This window comes from Saccopteryx bilineata, chromosome X, assembly GCF_036850765.1.
Source record: "Saccopteryx bilineata isolate mSacBil1 chromosome X, mSacBil1_pri_phased_curated, whole genome shotgun sequence".
Lineage (NCBI taxonomy): Eukaryota > Metazoa > Chordata > Mammalia > Chiroptera > Emballonuridae > Saccopteryx > Saccopteryx bilineata.
The window spans coordinates 87,572,087-87,595,049 of record NC_089502.1 but is presented as its reverse complement, the minus strand read 5'-3'; the positions used below and the strand labels follow the sequence as shown (position 1 = coordinate 87,595,049).

The 22,963-nt window shown below is 40.4% G+C and overlaps 1 protein-coding gene across 3 annotated transcripts in view; it reads right to left on the bottom strand.

Annotated features, from left to right (window-relative positions):
• MTM1 (myotubularin 1) overlaps positions 1–22,963 on the bottom strand; it is a 193,562-nt gene that overhangs the window by 133,396 nt on the left and 37,203 nt on the right. For all 3 annotated transcript variants that reach the window (XM_066249555.1, XM_066249556.1, XM_066249554.1), the window contains exons 3-4: positions 16,413–16,485; positions 14,068–14,162 (exon numbers count right to left, since the gene is read on the bottom strand). In XM_066249555.1, the coding sequence (XP_066105652.1) occupies positions 14,068–14,162; positions 16,413–16,485 (168 nt within the window). The remainder of the gene's footprint in view (positions 1–14,067; positions 14,163–16,412; positions 16,486–22,963) is intronic.

The following is a 22,963-nucleotide window of genomic DNA, read 5'->3' as shown; positions in this document are numbered from 1 at the left end:
AAAACATAGGCAGTAAGCTCTCTGACATCTCTCACAGCAATATATTTGCTTATTTAACTCCATGGGCAAGTGAAATAAAGGACAGGATGAACAAATGGGACTATGAAACTAAAAAGCTCTTGCACAGCTAAAGACAGTATGAATAAAATAAAAGACAAAGCACACAATGGGAGAACATATTCTATAATACGTCTGAAAAAGGGTTAATATCCAAAATTTATAAAGAATTTGTAAAACTCAACACCAGGAAGATAAAAAAATCCAATCAAAAAATGGGCAAAAGAAATGAATAGACACTTCTCCAAAGAGGACATACAGATGGCCAATGGGCAGATGAAAAAATGTTCAACATCACTAATCGTTAGACAAATGCAAATTAAAACCACAATGAGATATCACCTCACACCAGTCAGAATGGTGCTCATCAACAAAACAACACAGCATAAGTGCTGGTGAGGATGTGGAGAAAAGAGAACCCTTCTACACTGCTGATGGAAATGAAGACTGGTGCCGCCACTGTGGAAAAACACTATGGAGATTCCTCAAGAAAATTAAAAATGGAACTGTATTCTGACCCAGCCATCCCACTTTTAGGAATATATCCCCAAAACACCACATCACTGATTCAAAAGAAGAAATGTACCCCCATGTTTATTGCAGCACTGGAAATAGCCCAAGTGTCTGTCCGTGGACAAGTGGATTAAAAAGCAGTGGCACATATACACAGTGAAATACTATGGGGCCATGAAAAAGAAGGAAATCTTACCTTTTGTGACAACATGGACGGACTTGGAAACTATTATGTTAAGTGAAATAAGCCAGGCAGAGAAAGAAAAATATCATATAACCTCACTCATTTGAGGAATCCAATGAACAATGTGAACTAAGGAACAGAATTGAGACAGAGGAGAGATCAAAGGGACCAGAGGAAAAGAGAACAGAGGGAAATGGGCTGATAGGATGGAATAATCCTGAAGAGAAGGTTGGAGGGTGTTACAGGGAGGGGGGCCAGGGGGATGTTGAGGGGAATCTGGGGGAGGGGAATGCATTCGGGCGGACACTAGTATCTATGTAAGCCCAATAAATTAAAATCAATTTAAAAAAAGGAGTTAATAGATCAGATGTGGAAGCAGCATGTGTAGACTAATTTTTTTAAAGGGAAGAAAAAGGACAGCAGGACAGAGAGTAGCAGGAATGCAATACGTTTTAAAACAAAGAGACTAGGGTAGGTGTGTGGGGGTTGGGGGAAGGGAAGCAGCCAATGAAAACCACATATGTAAGACAGAAGAATAACAGGGCACTAAGGTTCCGGAGGAAAAAAAAAAGGAGGAAGGAGAAAGGCTCAAGTAGAAGGATTTGCTTTTGGACAAGAAGGTGCATAGCTCCTTCCTCTGAGATGGGAGGAGGAAAGGATGAGTGAAAATAGATACAATCAGGTAATGAGAGCGGAATTTATAGGAGCTCCATGAGGATAACTTGTAACTTTTCAACTTGTAACTTTTCAACACAGCAAGAGATGGTGTCAGCTAAAGAACATTGTAGAGCCAGAAGCCAAGGCCACCATCAAAGCAGCCTGGCCCATGCAGGTTCGCATTGGATTCGGACAGTCGGTAAAGAAACAACGGAGCCAAAAACTGATGGGCTGTCATCTTTAATTCTAGCTTGCACCCGGCGGGCAAGTAAAAACACACACTGGACTCCAAAACCCACTCACATTCAGCGCTCACAAAGCTACTGACTTATCCGAGTTTCCTAGAATCAAAGGTTTCTAGCTCACCAGCCTTATTCTCCTCAGTTCCCCATCTCCTTCCTTATCCCAGATACAAACTCTGCACAAACTGGCATCTCACTCAGCACTCCGCCATCTTGGCTGCTTCTCCTGGCCTCCTCCACGTGGCCTGCTCTCTCATGCAAATCATCCCAGGAACCAAGAGCGCAAGCTCTTGTTCTGCCCCCATTTTATAGTGTAGAAATCCAAACCTTTAATCCAATATACAAAACAGGGAAGTCTCTAATACAAAGACACTTCTCTGAGGCATGGTTGGATTGTGCCGCCCCACATCAAAATGGGTGGGAAAGGCCTAATCCCAAAACCAAGCCCCAGGCTACAAGGATTCTACCTGCCCACAGAGACACATTAATATCACCTGGGCTACGGCCTCCTCATGGGCAGCGCCGTCTTTAACAAAGTGAGTATAATATATTTTATCTGCCCAACAAACGTGGAGGGTTTGTCTTCGATGTGGTGGAGGTGTAAAGAAAATTCAATTGAAGATTAAAAGAATTGCCAAAGCAGCAATGAGACTTTTCTGAGGCTTAAAAGCCTGAACTTGTGGTAGAAATAATTGATTCAATTTACAATGTGGCTTTCAACAGCAGGGCTCAGGAGTTTCCAGAGCAAAATGGGATGGTATGGCAAAAGGGGAAAGGGACTCTAAAGTATTAGCAGGAATTGTTTTAAACTGAAAACGGCATTCATTTTGCAGCAGCAATACAAGATGATTTGAGATTGAAGTTTAAAAGAATGCCTATAGTGTGACTCTATGTTCCCACTTATATTCTTACCTACAGACACACTAGGGATGTTTTATTGTTTTAGTCTTTTTAACATTATTTAATCTCCTTTAAAGAAAAGAGGTATGTTGGTCAAATAAGTCTCTAAATATGATATATGTTTGCTTGCTTATAGTTTGATTTGGGTGTGGGGGACAGGCTGTAAGCAGGTAGGGTGGTTATAGCCTAAGGCTTAGTTTTAAGACTAAGCTTTTCCCCACACCCTTGACTGCTGCATGATGTGGGGTGGAACATTCTCATGAGGAATCCCATCATGCCTTAGATAAGTGACTGTATCAGAGACTTCCTTGTTTGTATATTGGATTAAAGGTTTTGATTTCTACACTATAAAGTGGGGCAGACCAGGAGCTTACTCTCTCAGTTCCTGAGATTAGCATTAGAGAGGAGAGCAGAGAAAGGCCATGTGGAGGAGGCCAGGAGTAGCAGCCAAGATGTTGGAGTGCTGAGGGAGAAGCCAGTTTGTACAGAGTTTGTGCAAGGAGATGCAGATGGGGACCAGAGGTGAACAAGTCTGGTGAGCTAGAAACCTTTGATTCTAGGAAACTCAGGTAAATCAGTAGCTTTGTGAGCACTGCATGAAAGGGTTTTGGAGCTCAGTGTGTGTTTTTACTTGCCCGCTTGGTGCAAGCTAGGATTAAAGCTAATGGCTCACCAGTTCTTGGCTCCATTGTTTCATTACCGTCTGTCCGAATCTAATGCAAACCTGCATGGGCCAGGTGGCTGTGATGGTGGTTGTGGCTACTGGCTTTACAAGGTACCAAATCCACTAAACCTAAAAAAAGAACAATCTTGAAAAATTTCCAATGTACTTCCCTGAATAGAAAAATACTACAGGATTCTTCTTTGTTCATGCTTGTAATGAAGTGGTTGAGCCTTCCCTCTGGGAAAGAATACAGATCTGGCTTTGAAATGTCCACAATGAGAGGTAAATTTTGCCTCCCTTCTGGGTGGTATCCAAGGCTTGTAGCTGGAATTGCAGTCAATCAGAGAGATCATGGAACCTATGTGCTGCTACAACTGTTAGATGCCCAGTTCTTGGGTGGCATGATACCTAGCACCTATCCAAATATCATTTCAGAACCCGACATCTGAGAGTCTAATGGACATGCAGGTTGTTCAGCCATCTTGATTTTACAAATCCTGCCTCTGCACTGGTAAAGCATCAAAAAGCAAAGTAAACAGACCTGCTCTTCTTGTCCCTCACAGAAATATCTTTACTGAATAAAAGTTAATGTGTGTTCTCTTTATAGAGGGCCTTGAATGGTATTCAAGAATCTTTGGGCCTGACCAGGCAGTGGTGCAGTGGATAGGGCGTCGGACTGGGATGCCAAGGATTCAGGTTCGAGACCCCGAGGTCATCAGCTTGAGCGCAGGCTCATCTGGTTTGAGCAAAAGCTCACCAGCTTGGACCCAAAGTCGCTGGCTTGAGCAAGGGGTTACTCGGTCTGCTGAAGGCCCGCGGTCAAGGCACATATGAGAAAGCAATCAATGAACAACTAAGGTGTCGCAATGCGCAATGAAAAACTAATGACTGATGCTTCTCATCTCTCCATTCCTGTCTGTCTGTCCCTGTCTATTCCTCTCTCTGACTCTCTCTCTGTCTCTTAAAAAAAAAATCTTTGGGTGATACTCTGCCTGAAGAATTGAATCTCTATGTTTCTACTTTTAACAACAAAGTTGTTTCTGAATTTAATCCAGGAAGAACATATTGTTTTGGACTTATCATTGGAAAATGAAAACTATATATACAACATTTTTCTCATAGCAGCAGTCCTAATTCTAGAACCAAATTTTACTGCTAAGGGTTATCAACTATTTATTTTGACAGTTTTAAAGCCTCCATTCCTTTAGTTTCTTACACACGCTCATATCCCATTCTATTTTTAAAAGAGGTGTGTGGAATGACCAGGAGTGAAAAATACCAACTTTCAGATATTACCTCTGAAGTGAAGGGGAGATGGGATTACTTCAGCTGGGTGGTAGATCTAAAGATGGTTATGTTATCCTTTATAAACTTTCTTAAATATTTCAAAATAATTTTTCAAAGTGTGTGTTTGTGGGGGGAATGAATGATGTTTTTTCTAGTTGGAGAAAATTGTCTGAAGGTGAAATATAGAAAGTTTTTTAGCAAATAGGTAATTTAAAGGCTCTTAGCAAAAATAACTTCATTTAGCTTCTCTCATCTTAAACTCTAAATGACCTCAGCATTTAGATTTAAAACTCCCTGCCTCTGGCCTTGCCAAACTATTGTGGTGTCAGGGATAGGTTGTAAATCCTGGAATGTTTAGGACAGAGGTCCCCAAACTACAGCCTGCGGGCTGCATGCGGCCCCCTGTGGCCATTTATCTGGCCCCCGCTGCACTTCCGGTAGGGGCACCTCTTTCATTGGTGGTCAGTGAGAGGAGCACATTGACCATCTCATTAGCCAAAAGCAGGCCCATAGTTCCCATTGAAATACTGGTCAGTTTGTTGATTTAAATTTATTTCTTCTTTATTTTAAATATTGTATTTGTTCCCGTTCGGTTTTTTTACTTTAAAATAAGATATGTGCAGTGTGCATAGAGATTTGTTCATAGTCTTTTTTATAGTCTGGCCCTCCAATGGTCTGAGGGACAGTGAACTGGCCCCCTGTGTAAAAGGTTTGGGGACCCCTGGTTTAGGAATAGGTATGTGAAACATTTCTCACTATTGTGGTGTCAGGGATACGTTGTAAATCCTAGAATGTTTAGGGATGTTTTTGTTAGGCATGAGAAACATTTATCACTACTGTGTTACCATGTTTAAAGTTTATGGTCTTAGTGTGTAGAAAATGTTTTTTTCCTTTTAATGGATCCTATAGATAAACACTATAACAAGACAGTAAAATTTAATCTTGTTAGTGAGATTAATGACTTTTGTACCATGCTACCCCTCCTTCCCATACCCCAACCAGTATGTGATTTTGTCTTTAAAAGCTGGCCCCAAACTGTGTTCGGGGCCGCACGATTTGACTGACTTAGGTCTCTGTGCAGTTGCCGGCTTTAAAATAAACACTCCTTCATTTGGCTACTTAATTGTGTGGCAAAATGTCTGTTTCTAGCTATTCCAATACAACAAAGGAAAATCCAGAGGGGAGAAAGCATGGGGCCTGTTTAGGGAAAAAGCTTGATCTAAGGTTGTGGGGTGGGACTGAATGATCTGCTGGAGCTGGACTATAGAGAGAGTAGGAGGAGTGGGGAATGGGAGGCAAGGAGGCTGTATATACATTATATGGAGAACAACACATCAGATATGTAATTCAGGAAGGGAAGTCAGGTTAGAGCATGATTGATGGATTAGGGGAGATAAGTCAGGGGTAGACTGCAGAGGACTGTAAATACCTAGCTAAGGAATCTGAAATGAGGGAGGAAGTAGCCAATGAGAGTTACTGAACAGAGGAGTGATAAGATCCTGAGAATGTCTTAGGGAGCTGGCAAAAATGGAATGGGAGAAGTTATTGCAGTAGTCTGGAAGAGATAAGTGATGGTATTTAAGACCTTAGGCTAAGGTGGGGCAACAGGCCAAGAAACAACTGGGAAAATGTGAAAAAGACTGTACAGGTATTGATCGACTTATGACCTATACAACTTACGGTCATTCGACTTTACGACCAAAATCGCTAGCCACGACTGCTCCACGTCTGGCAGCGCAAGCGTTGCCCAGCTGGGCGTATGACAGCGCTGGCCAATAAAATGTTTCATACATGTTTATATATTTTGATATGTTTTGCAATTGGGAAAATGTTTCCTATGGTATTTTTTACACCTGTATTTTGTATTTTTGTATACACCTGTATTTTGTAATTTTGTATGTTTTGCAAATATTAAACCAGTTGTACTGGTAATGCAGTGTTTTACTTAAACCTGATGAATGTAAAAATAAGAAACAAAATGGTGTAGAGATAAGACAAATGGCATAAAATGAACAAAGAAAATTATGATATATAATAATGAAAGAAAATTATGATAAAATATGACTTAAAGATTTTTATAACATCATTTCACGGCACTGTACATATAGCCTACTCAACTTACAACCAAATCTTGTTATGACTGGTCTGTTGGAACCAATTGTGGTCATAAGTTGAGTACTAGCTGTAGAGGAGAAGGGAGGGAGGCTTAGAGAAGTGATTCCAGGGTGACTAGAAGAAAAGTAACACCATCAAGTGAAACAAGAATGCCAAAAGAGGCCCTGGCCGGTTGGCTCAGCGGTAGAGCGTCGGCCTGGCGTGCAGGAGTCCCGGGTTTGATTCCCGGCCAGGGCACACAGGAGAGGCGCCCATTTGCTTCTCCACCCCTCCCCCTCTCCTTCCTCTCTGTCTCTCTCTTCCCCTCCTGCAGCGAGGCTCCATTGGAGCAAAGATGGCCCGGGCGCTGGGGATGGCTCTGTGGCCTCTGCCTCAGGTGCTAGAATGGCTCTGGACGCAACAGAGCGACACCCCAGAGGGGCAAAGCATTGCCCCCTGGTGGGCATGCCGGGTGGATCCCGGTCGGGCGCATGCGGGAGTCTGTCTGACTGCCTCCCCGTTTCTAGCTTCGGAAAAATGAAAAAAAAAAAAAAAAGAATGCCAAAAGAAGGATCTGAGAAGGGAGAAAGAGCTGAAGAATTTGGCCATGCATCTAGGCTTCCAGGTGGAAAGCCTAGAAATATCCAGCAAGTAGTAAGAAATGAGAAACTGGGGTTAGAAGAAAGGTCAGCACTAGAAAACAAAGCCAAGGAGCAGGAAGGGGCTGGGGGCTAGGGAATGAGGCAGGTATAATCTGCTTTGCTTGTCAGCTATTGTTAGATGGTATAAGTGTGTGGGAAAATGCTTGGTAAATTCAAGGAACTTTGTTAACATATGGTGTTATCTGTAGAGAAGTAACTAAAGCTAGGGAGATGAAGCTTAGGGAAAAAAATAAATAGAGAGAAATGTGCTGAGAACTGGGAGCTGGTGAATCTTCAACCAGGAGGATCAAGGAGGAGCAAAGGAAACCAATCAGATTCAGACCACCACAGAAACCATTCTACCTGGGTTCCCAGTGCCTTGTAATGGCCACCTCCCACAGTCTCTGTTCATTCTTTATCTTACTGAACCCTGCAATATTTCACACCATGCTCCACTATTACTTAGAGATTTTTCTCTTCTACCAACTTCCACCAAAACCTTCCCTCAGATTTTCTTTTTCTTTTTACATTTTTAGGTGAGAGAAAAGGAGATAGTAAGACAGAATCCTGCATGCGACCCAACTGGGATCTATCCGGCAACCCTGTCTGGGGCCAATGCTCAAATCAACTGAGCTATTTTTAGTGCCTGAGGCAGATGCACTGCAACAGAACTATCCTCAGTGCCCAGGGTGACGCTGGAACCAGTCAAGCTACTGGCTTCAGGAAGGGAAGAAGGAGAGAAATGGGAAAGGGAGAGGGGGAGAAGCAGATGGTCGCTTCTTGTATGTGCCCTGACCAAGAATCAAATCTGGGAAGTCCATATGCCAGTCTGATGCTCTATCTACTGAGCCACTGGCCAGTGACTCAGATTTTCTTCTACTGCTTCCTTCTCTTCTCCAGTGGCTCTTCTCTCCCCATCAGGGAAAAATATTCATGTCCCCTGGTATTCCTTTCTCAGCCTACACCTCTTTGAGTAATCTTATGGATGTACGTACATGATTTTTGCAAATATTGATATCCTAATAACTTCAGAAGCTTTTGAGTCATGTTTCTGACTGCTTCTGAGCTATTTTCATGTGGTAGTTATACTGCTCTAAGTCCACACATTCATATTTATTTCCCCTGGGGCTTGTTTGTAACAAATCCCTTCTCCTGTAATTTCTATTTCAATGATTGGGAGCAGCTTAAATCATTCAAGCCAAAAAATTCACAGGTCTCGACTCAAGTCTTTCATTCAACTCCTACCTTCAATGGCCATACAAATCTTCCTGAATCTCTCATGGCTGTTTTCTTCTTTCAATTGCAACCATGGCTATAAGGCTCTTATTGCTTACCTAGAAAACTAAAATAACTTCCTGCCTCCAGTCCCACTCTCCCTAATTCATCATACATGCTGCAACCCGACTTCTCTTCCTGAAATACACATCTGATATGTCATTCTCCATGTAACATGCACACAGCCTCAATGCCTCCCATCCCCCACTCCTCCCTCTACCTTCTATATTCCAGCTCCAACAGATAGGTCACTCAGCCATTTCCACAGTCTGTGGTATTTTTCCATATTTATACATGTGATATAAAAACTCTACTTGATATGCTCTTCCCACTTTCCCTCCTGTCCAGGAAATGGTTACCATTCTTCAAGACTCGGTTCAACTATTAACCTTCTCTATAAAGCATTCTATGACTCATCACATGGTTTTTCATCCTCTTCCTTACAACCTCACAGCATTATGAAACCACTGCAGGCTTTGCCATGTTATACCACAATTACTCATCTCCACATCATTCACCTAGCATGGTGCTAGATTCACCACAGGGCTCAATGAATAAGTTCTGGAATAAAGATATGAACACATGAATGAACAAAGGGTTGATCTGTCTTTCTCATTTTCTATAGCGACTGAACCCAAAGTCTTCCTAGAAGGGAATCTGGAAGCACTCTTTCCCATTGTCATCTACATGGCAGTCTATAAAGTATTATGTGCCTAAAGTGGACCCTAATGGAATCACAAGATCAACTCTAAAAATTCCTGAGCACCCTCAAGATCAAAAGGTGGATTTGAGATATGGTCAAACTGCAGTGACAAGGTCTATTCCCTCCTGAGTTCACTCATTGAATATATTTTTACTGAGCATCTACTGTCTATCTACTGGACACTGTACTTACTAGGCACAGAGAGCCAAAAGGACTCACTATTAGTTATGACCACAGACAAAGCAGCATGTAAGTAAGACAATTCTTTCATTCGGCACAGACTGATTAAGTATCTTCATGAGCCAGGCTCTGTCCTATGTACTAAGGGTACACCTGTGAAAGGATAGACAAGCATCCCTGTCCTCAGACAGATAAGGAACAACATAAAGCACTGAAATATATAAAATAGGAGATAGTGGCAAGTACTCAGGAGAAACAAACAAACATGGAAGGGAGAGGGAAGTATTGGAAGGGGTATTACAAGTTTAGATATGGTGGCTAGGGAAGGTTTCATAACAAGTGTTAACAGAGCTGTGAAAAAAAAAGGTCTGTGGGGACACAAAGAGAGTGATTTCTTCAAAGGCAGCTGTAGAAGACTTCATAGACGACACAATTTTTGAGGTGGGTTCTGAAGGACGAATAGGGGCTTCTCAAAGGGCATTCTGAAGGACGAATAGGGGCTTCTCAAAGGGCATTCAGTGAGAACAGCACATGCAAATGCTACAGAGGCACAGAAGGACCTCACATGCTGGGAAAAGGGAAGAGGCTTTGTGTATTTTGAGAAGAGTATGGGAGATGTGGTAAGAGTCAAGGCAAGAGAAGTCAGGAAGATTTTATGCTATATAAGGAGAGTGGATTTTATTCTATGGGCAATAGGGTGCTGTTAGGTTTGGGTTCAGTGCTCCTTTAAATCCAAGAGCCCCTTTAAAACTCAAATTCCCCTCACCCAACTAACTGCCCAACAGGGCTCAAAACAGATCATTCTCATCCCCCACTGTTAGGTTGTAGTTAATTGGTTTGTTATTCTCTCACTTAATGGCTTCCTGGCCTTTACTTTGAAATGTAGCAAAAAGTTTACCTTTGCAGGAATGTCAGGGAAATCTTCCATGGGGGAGAGACCTGACCTTAGGGGAGTTTAAATCACAATAGTTGTTTGTGAAAGCCTAGCCATAGGCCCAGAGGCACCAGGCCCAGCTGTTCCTGAGAGATTCCTGACCTCTTGGCTGTCTTCAAAATTCACCAAGGACACCAGAAAAAACCATACTGATTATGTCTGTGCTACATCAGAAAAAACTTGTGTTTCTGCAGCTGAATCCCCCTCCTCCTGCTCATCGTCAAGTCAGTGACCAAGGCCACAAACCCTGATATGCTAATCTGAGTATGTCTAGGTGCAAGCAAGCCCATGGCAGGAAATGCCTGCAGCAACCCCTATATCTAATGCTTTCTCCAGCAGCTTGGGGCTGACACCCTTTGCTGGACTCAGACCAACTGCACCCAAGCACTTTTAAAATAAATTTTCCTTTTGGAACACACTAGCCTCGTGTTTTTGGTTTGCCCTGCGGTTTCTGCCTTACAGGTAGGTAGGTGCCAACAAGAATTTTGGAGTTGAGAAGTAAACTGGTCAGCCTAGGCCTAAGGAAGATCACTCTGGAGGCAGCATGCAGGCCATAGTGGCACTGGAAGACCATGAAAGAGGGCCAAGTGGAAGACCAGTGTGACAATTTAAGAAAATGACCACTGTGCTTGGACAGTTGACTCCGAGTGAGACTGCACTTCCACTGCAGTGTTTACATACCTGAAACAAAGAGGTATCCACTTCAAAATGCCAATGAGATGACAATTCTTTCTCAAACACACACACACAAAATCACGTTTTATAGCTGAATCCACAATTAATGCTCTTATTTAGGACTTTAAGTGACAAACACTATAACTACATTTTTAGACTTCTATATAACCAATCAAATGGCTCTATATGGTGTTTTCTGCCATTAGCTGCTTGCTTTTATACTTGGGCTAAATGTTGTAGCCAATCACTCAAAATATTTATGTAAAACTTAGTACAAGAAGAAAAAAGTTAGAAATCAGTGTCAAACAGGCATTTTATTCACCCATTTGGCACAAGAGGGTCATATAAAAACAAAATAAAGCTTGTTAGTTGCTCTCCCAATTATAAAAGGAATATATGCTCCTTCCATGTAGAAGGGGAGAAAACATGCCTAATTTCATCTACTCTCCAAATACCCCAAGTACTAAAACTTCTGCTGTACTTCCTTCTGGTTCCTTTTCTACAGGTAGTTTTTGTTTGTTTTATGTCATTTAGATCATACAATATACACAATCTTGTCACAATACCACAGTTTAAATAAGTTTCCCAGTTGTCATCAATGACAGCAGAAAATAGAACCAGGCATATGTGTGACTGGTCAATAAGCCAAAAGTCTCAGAAGTGAAGGCACCATAACACCTGTCTTAATTCTAAATTTCTGATGATTTTCCCCTATATTAGCATAAAATATCTCAATCTGTCCCAGTTTGATCCTTGGGAGCTATACAGAATGAGTTTAATCCCTGTTACACAGAAGGCACTTCAAATATTCCAAGGTAACTCTATCATGTGTCCTTTGTCTTCTTTTCTTCACATGAAAGATCAACATTTATTTCAATCATTGTTCATATTGCAGCCCCTTCACTAGCCAGATTCCCTTTGTCTGAACTCTATCTAGTTTTTCCATGTCCCTCTTATAATATGACATCTCGATTTTAACATGACACTTCAGACAGAACTACAGTACCATCTTATTTTGTCTTTTCTTAATTCAGCCTATAGGTCTATTAACTTTTTAATCAATCATGTCCAATGACTGAATCGAATAAGTGCAGGCTCCTGTTAAGACAAACCTCTTCCGTCCTTTATTGATACAATGGTAAATGTTATTTACACTAAACTTCATATTATTAGTTACACTCCAAAATCCTAGGTGATTAAGATAGCTTTCAACCCCAATTCTGTCAGCACATTAGCTAGTTTGCTGTTTTTCACATATTGGACACACATGCTTTCTTTGTGCTTATTTACACTGTATTAGAAACACTGGAGACAAAGGGTCCATACTACAAGATATGAGCCACCACTCTTCCTGGCTGTAATCAAGCTTTTAATCAACAGTTTATAACTCCACCTAAGTGTACAGCCACCATTTGGCCCATGCTACTTTGTTGAAGTCTGCCACATGCTTTGATTCAATTAAGACAGGGGTCCCCAAACTTTTTACACAGGGGGCCAGTTCACTGTCCCTCAGACTGTTGGAGGGCCGGACTATAAAAAAAACTATGAACAAATTCCTATGCACACTGCACATATCTTATTTTAAAGTAAAAAAACAAAACGGGAACAAATACAATATTTAAAATAAAGAACAAGTAAATTTAAATCAACAAACTGACCAATATTTCAATGGGAACTATGCTCCTCTCACTGACCACCAATGAAAGAGGTGCCCTTCCAGAAGTGCGGCGGGGGCCGGATAAATGGCCTCAGGGGGCCGCATGTGGCCCGCGGGCCGTAGTTTGGGGACCCCTGAATTAAGACAATGTGAATAACACTCCCAATGGTTTCTTTTCTAGGTACTTAAAAATCATCTGTTTAAATGATTAAATCTAGAATTGCTGTCATTTGTTGCCAAGGGTTGACATCCAACTCACGGACCTGTTAATTTCTAGACTCTTCTTTTGTATTTTGGAAAATGAGTAATATTTTTTCAACAGGTCTTACTTAGAAGCCTGAATAGATTCACATAAGTAAAATACCCAATCTCAGGACCCTGTGAGTCTATGAACACTATAGAAGTGGACTCCCACAACTAAGGCAATAGAAGTAATAAACAGCATTTTTCAGACTTTGGATACAATACTGAACATAAAATAAATCAAAAGGTGCAAACTATTCTAGATTAGAACTGTTCTGAAAAAATAGCAGGGTAAAAGCAATAAAACAAAAGCAAGATTCCCCTAACAGTCTCAATGACTCCTACATACAAGCTGCTCTTGGGCTCTCTTCCACATACCCTGTACATATTTATGCCCCCCTTGTTCCATATCATCAAAATAAAGCTGTCTGTTCAGGTCAGCCTGGGCAATGGAGACCAGACCCACCACATCTACCATAGGTCCTTCTGTGATAGCCATAGAGGTTATTCAATCCTTCTTTCCCCCCTGGAGCATATCATCTCTATCTCTTTGTTCCACCAATGGAATAGAATATTCCTTGAAATGTTGTGGCAAACATTCCATGGCCATAGAATGAAAAGGTCGAGATGACTAAGCCACACAATAGCTTAGTTCTAAACTGCTACCTGGTGCTTTGTAATCAAATACTTTGAAAGTTCGAAAGCAGTGGGCTTACACAAGGGATTAATATCAGCATCCTCCTCTGTGATATTTTAAAAGTTACATCTGTGCCTGGACCATAGGACTGGATGTACTGATGCAATACATCTAGGGTATCTGTAGTGTTTTTAAGTTCCACAAGTGGTTTTCCTCTGTGCTTCTGTTAAAGAACCACTGTTCTACACCTAACTAACTTCTCTAAACTATCAAATGGGTACAGTTTCTAACATCTCCCCACTATTATGAGAGACAAACTTATTAATTTTTTAATTCACTCTATTCCTAAATATACTGGTGTTAGTGTTAAATAAGCTTTGCATAAGCCAAAAATTAAGAGTTGAGAAGCCAATGTATCCCCCATGTTAATCTGATCCACAGTCAATCTTGTAAGGTAGAAGAAAAACAGTTTAGCATTATCCTTAACAATTAGAATCATCTTTATGGTCTTAGATTCTACTTACCATTTCCAAACTTCTTAAATAAAGACGATAATTTGTGATGTAAACTCTTCCTTTAATGGGGCCATTGAAAGGACATATGTAAATAACTTCTTTGTCTATTAAAATAAAAGAAGTACCCTAAAATAACAGAAACATATACCAAGATACATAACAAATGCCACTAATTTAATATGAACTATTTGGTTAAGAATAACTATAATTAAAAAAATCACTGAAAAGATGGAAAGCAAGCATTGGTAATACTCCTACATTGCCATGCTAGGTCCAGTGGGGCAGTGAGGGAACTAGTAGGGCCACAGTCACCTCCAGGCACTAGTGATGCTTCCCTGAGCTTGCCTACAGTGCTGCCACTACCTGGGGCAAGGTGGTAACAGCTGGAAAGTGAATGAGGGTATTGCTTGCTGTTACCTTCAGGAGGTTATAAAAGTAACCACAGAGCTACTTCAACCAGAGGATTACAATTCCCTTTAGGACAGTCTCATGGACTAACCACTAGATAGGGTTTGAGTTTTGCCAACCTCTAATCAAACAAACATTGTGATGTTTTTAATAGATGAATGTCAGCACTAGAGGTGTTTCTATAGTCTACTGTTTATCTTTTAATAGTTCATATGAGAGTTTAGCTGGATTCGTTTCAGATAGTTGAATGATATAAAACAGATGGCCAAGGAAATAGTACATCTTCAGTGGAATCAAATTTAAGAAGAAACTAAATTAGGAGATTTATTATAAAAATGTATCTTTGTCTTAACTTTCAAGGATGTCCTTGAATATGTTACTGCTTTTTCTAAACAAGTTTGAAATCCCTTTCTCCTGAGGTGCTAAATAAAAAATAGTAAGGCTGCCTGACCAGGCGGTGGCGCAGTGGATAGAGCATCGGACTGGGATGCGGAAGACCCAGGTTCGAGACCCCGAGGTCGCCAGCTTGAGTGCAGTCTTAGCTGGTTTGAGCGAAAGCTCACCAGCTTGAGCCCAAGGTCACTGGCTCGAGCAAGGGGTTACTCGGTCTGCTGAAGGCCCGCAGTCATGGCACATATGAGAAAGCAATCAATGAACAACTAAGGTGTTGCAATGTGCAATGAAAAACTAACGATTGATGCTTCTCATCTCTCCATTCCTGTCTGTCTGTCCCTGTCTATCCCTCTCTCTCTGTCTCTGTAAAAAAAAATAGTAAAGCTACATCATGCTAATTTAAAGCTACATCATGCTAATAGTAAAGCTACATCAGCTAAGGTTCTGGCACTGATCCAGTACACCAAAAGTTCATACTATATATGAAGATCAGAAGTGAGCTTCCCTCTTTGCTCTTTTCCAGAAATTGGGATGGTTTCCTTTTCAAAACTAGGATCATGCTAGCAAGTCTGTGGACATGAAATAGTTTCTACTGGTGCATAGTTAACTAATTCCCAAAGGCACTATATCTATGACCTTAATCTAATTAGCAACATGTCTTAATAGCTAAACAACCAAGATCTTAATCAATAAGAAACAATGATAACTTTACTGTCACCAAATATATGAGAATCTGAGAGGATATTGACTCTAATGTAAAATGTGAAAACTCACAGGATCAGCCCTTGGCTTAAAAGCTGTCAGATGCTCCTGTATACTTAAACAAGAATAATCCTGTCCTTCCAAAGTAGATCCTTTCCTCTTAATATGAATGTATCATGAAAAAATAAGCCAACAGTCAAATTGTTTCATCAATATTACTAACTTCAGTTATCTGGCAAATAAAAGATATTTTAAACCATTATGGTCTCCTGTATTTCAAAGAAGAGAATACTGAGATTTTTTTAAATTTTTTTTTATTTATTCATTTTTAGAGAGAGTGGAGAGAGAGAGAAGGAGGAAGGAGCAGGAAGCATCAACTCCCACATGTGCCTTGACCAGGCAAGCCCGGAGTTTTGAACCAGCGACCTCAGCGTTCCAGGTCGATGCTTTATCCACTGCGCCACTACAGGTCAGGCAAGAATATTGAGATTTTAAGCCATTAACCTAATCATTTTAAAGCATATATCAGACTAGAAACCTTAATACCATTTTCTTCTTATAACATCAATTCATGAGACCTTATGGCTCCAATAAGTAACTTTGAAGATATTCACATTTCTTCCAAAATAATTCTGTCTTTGGTACAGAGAAAAAGGTATTATCCTGAAGAACATGAAGCTCTTGAACTCTTTGACAAGAAACTAATACATAGAGTTCTATACTAACAGTTTTAAACAAAACTAGACTATTTGTCTAAATTTGACTTCTAAAGAGCAGGAGAAATTAAAGCCACCTGATCCTGCTGGACCTCTCATCAATTTATGCAAACCCTAACTTAAGAGGATCCTTACCAGTAATGCGAGTTTCTCCTGGAAGTCGAGGAACAGCCTCACTGAGATCCCAATTAACTCCATCCCTAGAAGTCTGGAAATAAAACAGTGGCATCAGAAGTAATGACATTACATCTGCACAGGTTTTTAAGCAACTTGAAACACAAATGACCAGAAATACACCTTTCAAAGGAAAAAAATTAGAGACATATTTACAATTATAAAACTTTGGCGCAGAAAATCCAAACTAAAAAATACAACATACCTTTGAAATTTATTAGCTGAAATAACTTTTACTCTGCAAATAATATTAGCATGCTTTTTAATATTAACCTTAAAAACCACTTCCAAAGCTTCACAGTTAAGTGTTCAGGAAAATGATAAAAAGTAAATATTAAATGTATTCTATAGATACACATATACTGTGGCAGTTTTTTTGCATGTTAAATACACTGCTCATAAAAATTAGGGGATATTTTATCACTTCATATTCATTTTGAATATGAGTTGAATATAAGGGTAGGAACAAAAACTTCTTCAAATATTTTTTATTGATTGATTTTACAGAGGGCGGGGAGCTAGAAGTATCAACTCATAGCTGTTTCACTTTAGTTGTTCATTGGTTGCTTGTCATATGTGCCTTGATGGAGCAAGTCCAGGGTTTTGAACCGGCAACCTCAGCATCCCAGGTTGATGCTTTATCCACTGTGCCACTTCAGGCCAGGCACAAAAACTTTTTTCAATGAGGCCTTAACTGAGCAACAGTAATCACAGAATCTTCTTACAATGCCAGAAAGTAACCACTATTACACATTGGGTTTCTTTTTTACTAAGATCCTTTTTCACGTAGGTAGCTTGATAAGAAAAAAGGGGACTGTCTGGATAAAGAAGATGTGGCACATATACACTATGGAATACTACTGAGCCATAAGAAATGATGACATCGGATCATTCATTTACAGCAAAATGGTGGGATCTTGATAACATTAAATGAAGTGAAATAAGTAAATAAAAAAAACCCAGGAACTGCATTATTCCACACGTAGATGGGACATAAAAGTGAGACCAAGAGACATTGATAAGAGTGCGGTGGTTACGGGGGGAGGGGGGAGAGAGAGAGGGAAGGGGGGAGGGGGAGGGGCACAAAGAGAACTAGATAGAAGGTAACAGAGGACAATCTGACTTTGGGTGATGGGTATGCAACATAATTGAACGACAAGATAAACTGGACATGTTATCTTTGAATATATGTATCCTGATTTACTGATGTCACCCATTAAAAAATAAATAAATAAATACTTTTAAAAAAAAGGAAGAAAGGGGTCTGTCATTGAAATTTGGAGCTGATAAAGCCTTAGGTACCATCTACATTAATTCTTCCCAATGCTGTATTATGTCTCTAGGCCTCCTGGCTTTAGAGATATTCCAGGTCTGTGCCTATGCAATGGCCACAGCATCTCCCTCAGGCAGGCCAGTATTTATTAATCACTGAAAGCCAGAGGGGAGTTCTAAGAATCTAATTTGCCATAATTAGCAAGTGTGGCCTGGATGCCTGGTAAGGTGTCTCCCAATCTATTCAATGGATTCATACCAATGATAGGCTGTCTGTGTCCACTGTAGGGTGTATGAAGCATATCATTAAAATCTGTTTGGGTAAAAGTTTTTTCCAGCATTACTTTTCATTCATTATTTTCTAGTTGTTTTCCAAAGTCACAATGCAATCATTTCATATGTGAAGTTAGTTAATACTTCCCTCAAAGGGGTTTTGTAAATGTATTAAGTGAAACAAAATGCACAATCACACTTTTGTGAATTATCAAGGGCTATGCAAATGTCAAGTATTATCAAATGAGATAAATGTGAATTATGTACTTTGATAAAATATAAGCTGTCAAAAACAGAGTGCTTTGCTGGATTTTTAATGGCTTTATCTCTTTTATTCAGGCACAAAATGAAAATTCTTAGCCAATTTTCAGTATGTTTTAGTGCTTGCAAGTTAAACATTTTAACTAGGAGTACAAGAAAAATTTTCCCCAGCCAGGATGCCTTTCTCAGTAAGGAGCAAAACCTTATATAAATAATAACACTAGAAATAAATTATCATCAGCCTTTAACACCGCCAACCACTAACTAAAAACAAGTACAATGAGCAAACTTAATATTCAGTATGCCTTTTAAATACCAGTTGTAAGTCAGATGAAAGCATAATACAACCACAAAATAAAAACAAATGTTTGATTAACACAGGATAACAAGATTAACATAGGATACACTTTATTTTAATATTACACAAGGACTTATGATTACCTTCTTGAAGTTACTCTTGTGTTTACAACTAATTCTTGTACCATAAAATTACTAAAATACAATAAAAATTTATATAATTTTGGTGATGAAAAGGTCCTTGTAAACATGATACCAAAAGCAAAAAATATAAAGAAAAAGATTCATAGATGTGATTATATAAAAACTTTAAATCTGTGATTTTAAAAATCAAAGCAAAATACTACAAATATACTTAAAATACTTAAAATATAATTAAAAGGCTGACAATAAACTAGGAGAAAAAAGTGAAGGGAGATAAGAGGTATAAAGTTCTCGATATAATAATAAGTAAGCCATAGAGATATAGTGTACAGCTCAGGGAATAGTCAATAAAAAAAAACACAAAAAAATAATTAGGACAAAGACTTATAATGTATATTATAAAGAACTGGTTGGCTCTGGCTGGTTGGCACAGCGGTAGAGCATTGGCCTGGTATGTGGAAGTCTTGAGTTCAATTCCGGGCCAGGGCACACAGGAAAAGCACCCATCTGCTTCTCCACCCTCCTCCAACCTTTTCTCTCTCTATCTCTCTCACTCTCTCTCTCTCTCTCTCTCTCTCCCCCTCCCACAGCCAGGGCGCGACTGTTTCAAGCGGGTTAGCCCCAGGCACTCAGGATGGCTCCATGGCCTCACCTCAAAAGTTAAAATAGCTTGGTTGCTAAGCAACGGAGCAGTGCCTCAGATGGGCAGAGCATCGCCTGGTAGGGGGCTTGCCGGATGGATCCTGTTCCAGCAGATCCTGGTCGGGCCCATGCAGGAGTCTATCTGTCTGCCTCCCTACCTCTCAAATAAATAAATAAATAAATAGGATTATAAGATATAAAAACACTTATAAATCAATAGGAAAAAAATCCCTCAAACATCTCAAAGGCAAATAGGCAAAGCATATGAACAGCCACTTTACCAACAAAATGCAATCCAATGCACAGTTCAACTGCTATAGAGATGTTTACCTGAAACCTAGGTGTTTCTATAGACCAATGTCATCCCATTAAATTTAATTTCTAAATAAAATTTTAAAAAGAAAAAGTAGAAGTACAAGTAGATAAAAACCTACATTTTTTTCTTTTTAGAAAGGCCAACCTTGTTAGTAATCAGAGATATACAAATTAAAAGACACCAGTTTTCTCCCGATTGCATCCCTCTACACAGCCAATGAGAATATAAATGAACCTTTCTGGCAGATAATTGGGAATATGTACCAAAAGAATTAAAGAGCCATGAATAAAACTTATTTTAAATTTATCCCATACTTTCAATATATGTGCCAAAATCTGCCTATACTTACACAATTTTCTCCTCAATGCTTTGAACCATTGTCTGTTAACACTGTATTTGTTTTGGATGTAAAACTATTTTATCATCATAATTAGAAAATAATGCCAATATTTAGAAAGGTGTAACAAGCTTCTCAATAGGCCTTAGTTTTCCAGTGTCTCTTTCAGAAAACTTTCAGGGGCAAGGTATTGCCTAGTACCTCAACTGTAATATTCACAAAAATGAAGTTACATGAAAGGAGTTACAGGATGACGTCAGAGTAATGGCGGGGTAGGAAGCGATACCGATAAATCTCCCCCAAAACTCAACAAGATCTTCAACCAGAAACAGAAAAACCTATACTTGGAGCTTCCAGATGCTTCGCAATACACCCAAAGGTATGATTGAGTGAAAAATTGGCTAAATATATAACCAAACCCCGAAGGAAATAGGGAGTAAGAAATGCTCCTCCTTCCTCACTAACCTAAACAGGGCGGCTTTCTCTGGTAACTGTGAATATAGAAACTGAGGCGGGCAAAGGGGGTGAATAGATCCAGGCCGCCACAGCACAAACGGCTGAACCAGGCTGTGGCACAGAGATCCAAGCCGAGGAAAATCTGATCCTGTGGCAACCCGGGCAATACAAGCTAACACTCGCGCCAAACCCAAACAAAGAAAGAAAAGCAGAGTGGCCATTTTACCCGGTCTCCTGGTCGGTGCGCAGTTAGTGGGCGAGAATTTCTTCCTGGGAAAGCCACGCATGGGAGGGAGTGAGAACTAATTCCAACGATAGAGATTTTCCGTGCTGGAGAGTGTTTCACTCAGAGGGAACCGCGGCCGGCCTCATATCCTGGTTTGCGCACGCAGATAAGGAGTGAGCGATTCCTCCGAGTGCCTCGGCAGTGCGCGCCCGTGTTATCGCACAGAGGGGCAGAGTCAGGGGCCTTTGTGTGGGCCAAAGTGGAATCTCGAGCCGCTCCAGCGCCTTGCAAAAGCCGCGCACGGGGACGGAGCGAGACTCAATTCCAACGGTGGAGATTTTCCGTGCTGGAGGGTGTTTCACTCAGAGGGAACCGCGGCCGGCCTCATATCCTGGTTTGCGCGCGCAGATAAGGAGTGAGCGATTCCTCCGAGTGCCTCGGCAGTGCGCGCCCGTGTTATCGCACAGAGGGGCGGAGTCAGGGGCCTTTGTGTGGGCCAAAGCGGAATCTCGAGCCGCCCCAGCGCCTTGCAAAAGCCGCGCACGGGGACGGAGTGAGACTCAATTCCAACGCTACAACTTTTCCCTGCGGTTGGGGGTTTCACTCAGAGCGTGAGACTGCTGGCCGGATATCCTGGTCGCAGACAGTGAGTGAGAATTTCCTCCAAGCGCCCCGGAAGTGGGCGCCCGCTTGTGTTACCAGACAGAGTGGCAGAGCCAGAGGTCTTCGAGTGGGCAGAAAGCCCGCCTGATTATGCTAGCAGCTCTGACTGACTGAGCCTTACCCAGAGCCCTGTGCTGAGTGGAAATAGAGTGGGGAGTTGCCAGCTCTTTGAGCCTCTTACTATCCAGGCAGAGGCAGCAGCAACCCCATAGCTGGATTATCAGGCTACTAATTAAGGAAGGAAAGACTAGGAGAAAGGCTCCAGGAACACGGACTCTCTCACTGTCGGAGCCTATAAATGCTATTGAGCTTCGACTGCCAACGAGACTAAAGCACAATACATGACATTGCCATAGAGACTTATCAACTGCAAACCTCTACCTGAGCGTGCCAAAGGGGCAGAACCCGGGGTACAGAGTCACCGACCAGGAAGAGGGAGAGAAAAGAAAAAGCAAGAAGATAACCTCTCAAAATCAAGAATAATCCGCAGACTTTATAACCTATCCCATTTTATTATATTTGTTTGTTTGTTTCTCTTATCTTCATTCTTGATACTTTTTTTTCCTCCTCCAATTTGGCCGATTAACTCTCTACCGGTTACTCTCTCCTCTCCTTGAACTACACTACCCATAAGTGTTACATCTCCCATTATCTTTTCTCTTCTCTTCCTTTCTCTCTATGAGGGTTGCACTCCAAAACCCTTAACTCTCTCTCTCTCTCTCCTTTCTTTTTTCTTCTTTTAGTGGTTACCTCTTTTTTTCTCTCTCTTTCTTTTCTCCCTCTATATTAGTTTCTTCCTTTCTCCTTTACATCTCCTCTCATTCAAACCTCAATAACAAACAAATTATCTTATCTGGGACTCAAACCTATGTTTGTGGCATTTTGGGGGGTTTTTACTTCACCTTTTTAACTCACTAGCAGTGCTCTCATCCCTGGCTCTCCATATTATCTAGTTCTTGTTCCACTAAATACAATAGTAATTTTTTAATTTGTCCCCCCATTTTTCCATTTTCCTCTTATTCCTCTCATCATAATTCTTAGACAACCAACACCTAAAAGCAAATCATTTCATTCTTGACCCAAATTTTTTCCTTATTTGCTTTTTGTGTGTCCATACGCTCTTTTTTTTTCTTTTTTCTTTCCTTTTTTTTTTTTTTTTTTTTTTTTTTTGCCCCTTTTTTACTTTTCCCCAATTCAGGCCCTCCATCACAGGCATTGTTTGTTATAATTCACAGTCCACCACAAGATTTTCTCAAAAAAGAGGGGAGAGGAGAGGAGAGGAAAAAAGGAGGGGGGGGAATAATTTCCTTTTTTTTAATTTTTATTTTATTTTTCTTTATTTCATTATTAATTTTTTTTAAAAAAAACAACTCTTTTGGATTTTTAATTTTTTTTATTGTTATTTTTTTAACTTTTTATTCTTTATTAAATGTCATTAATACTATCAACAAAACCACCCTCAGATGCCATTAAGGAAGAGAAAATCGAATATCATGGATACAAAAGAAAGAGAGGTAACACAGCTAGATGAGGAAAAATCTATGGAGAAAAAATTTAATATATTGGAAACCTTGGAGCTAAATGACAGAGAATTCAAGATAGAAATCCTAAAAATCCTCCGAGAT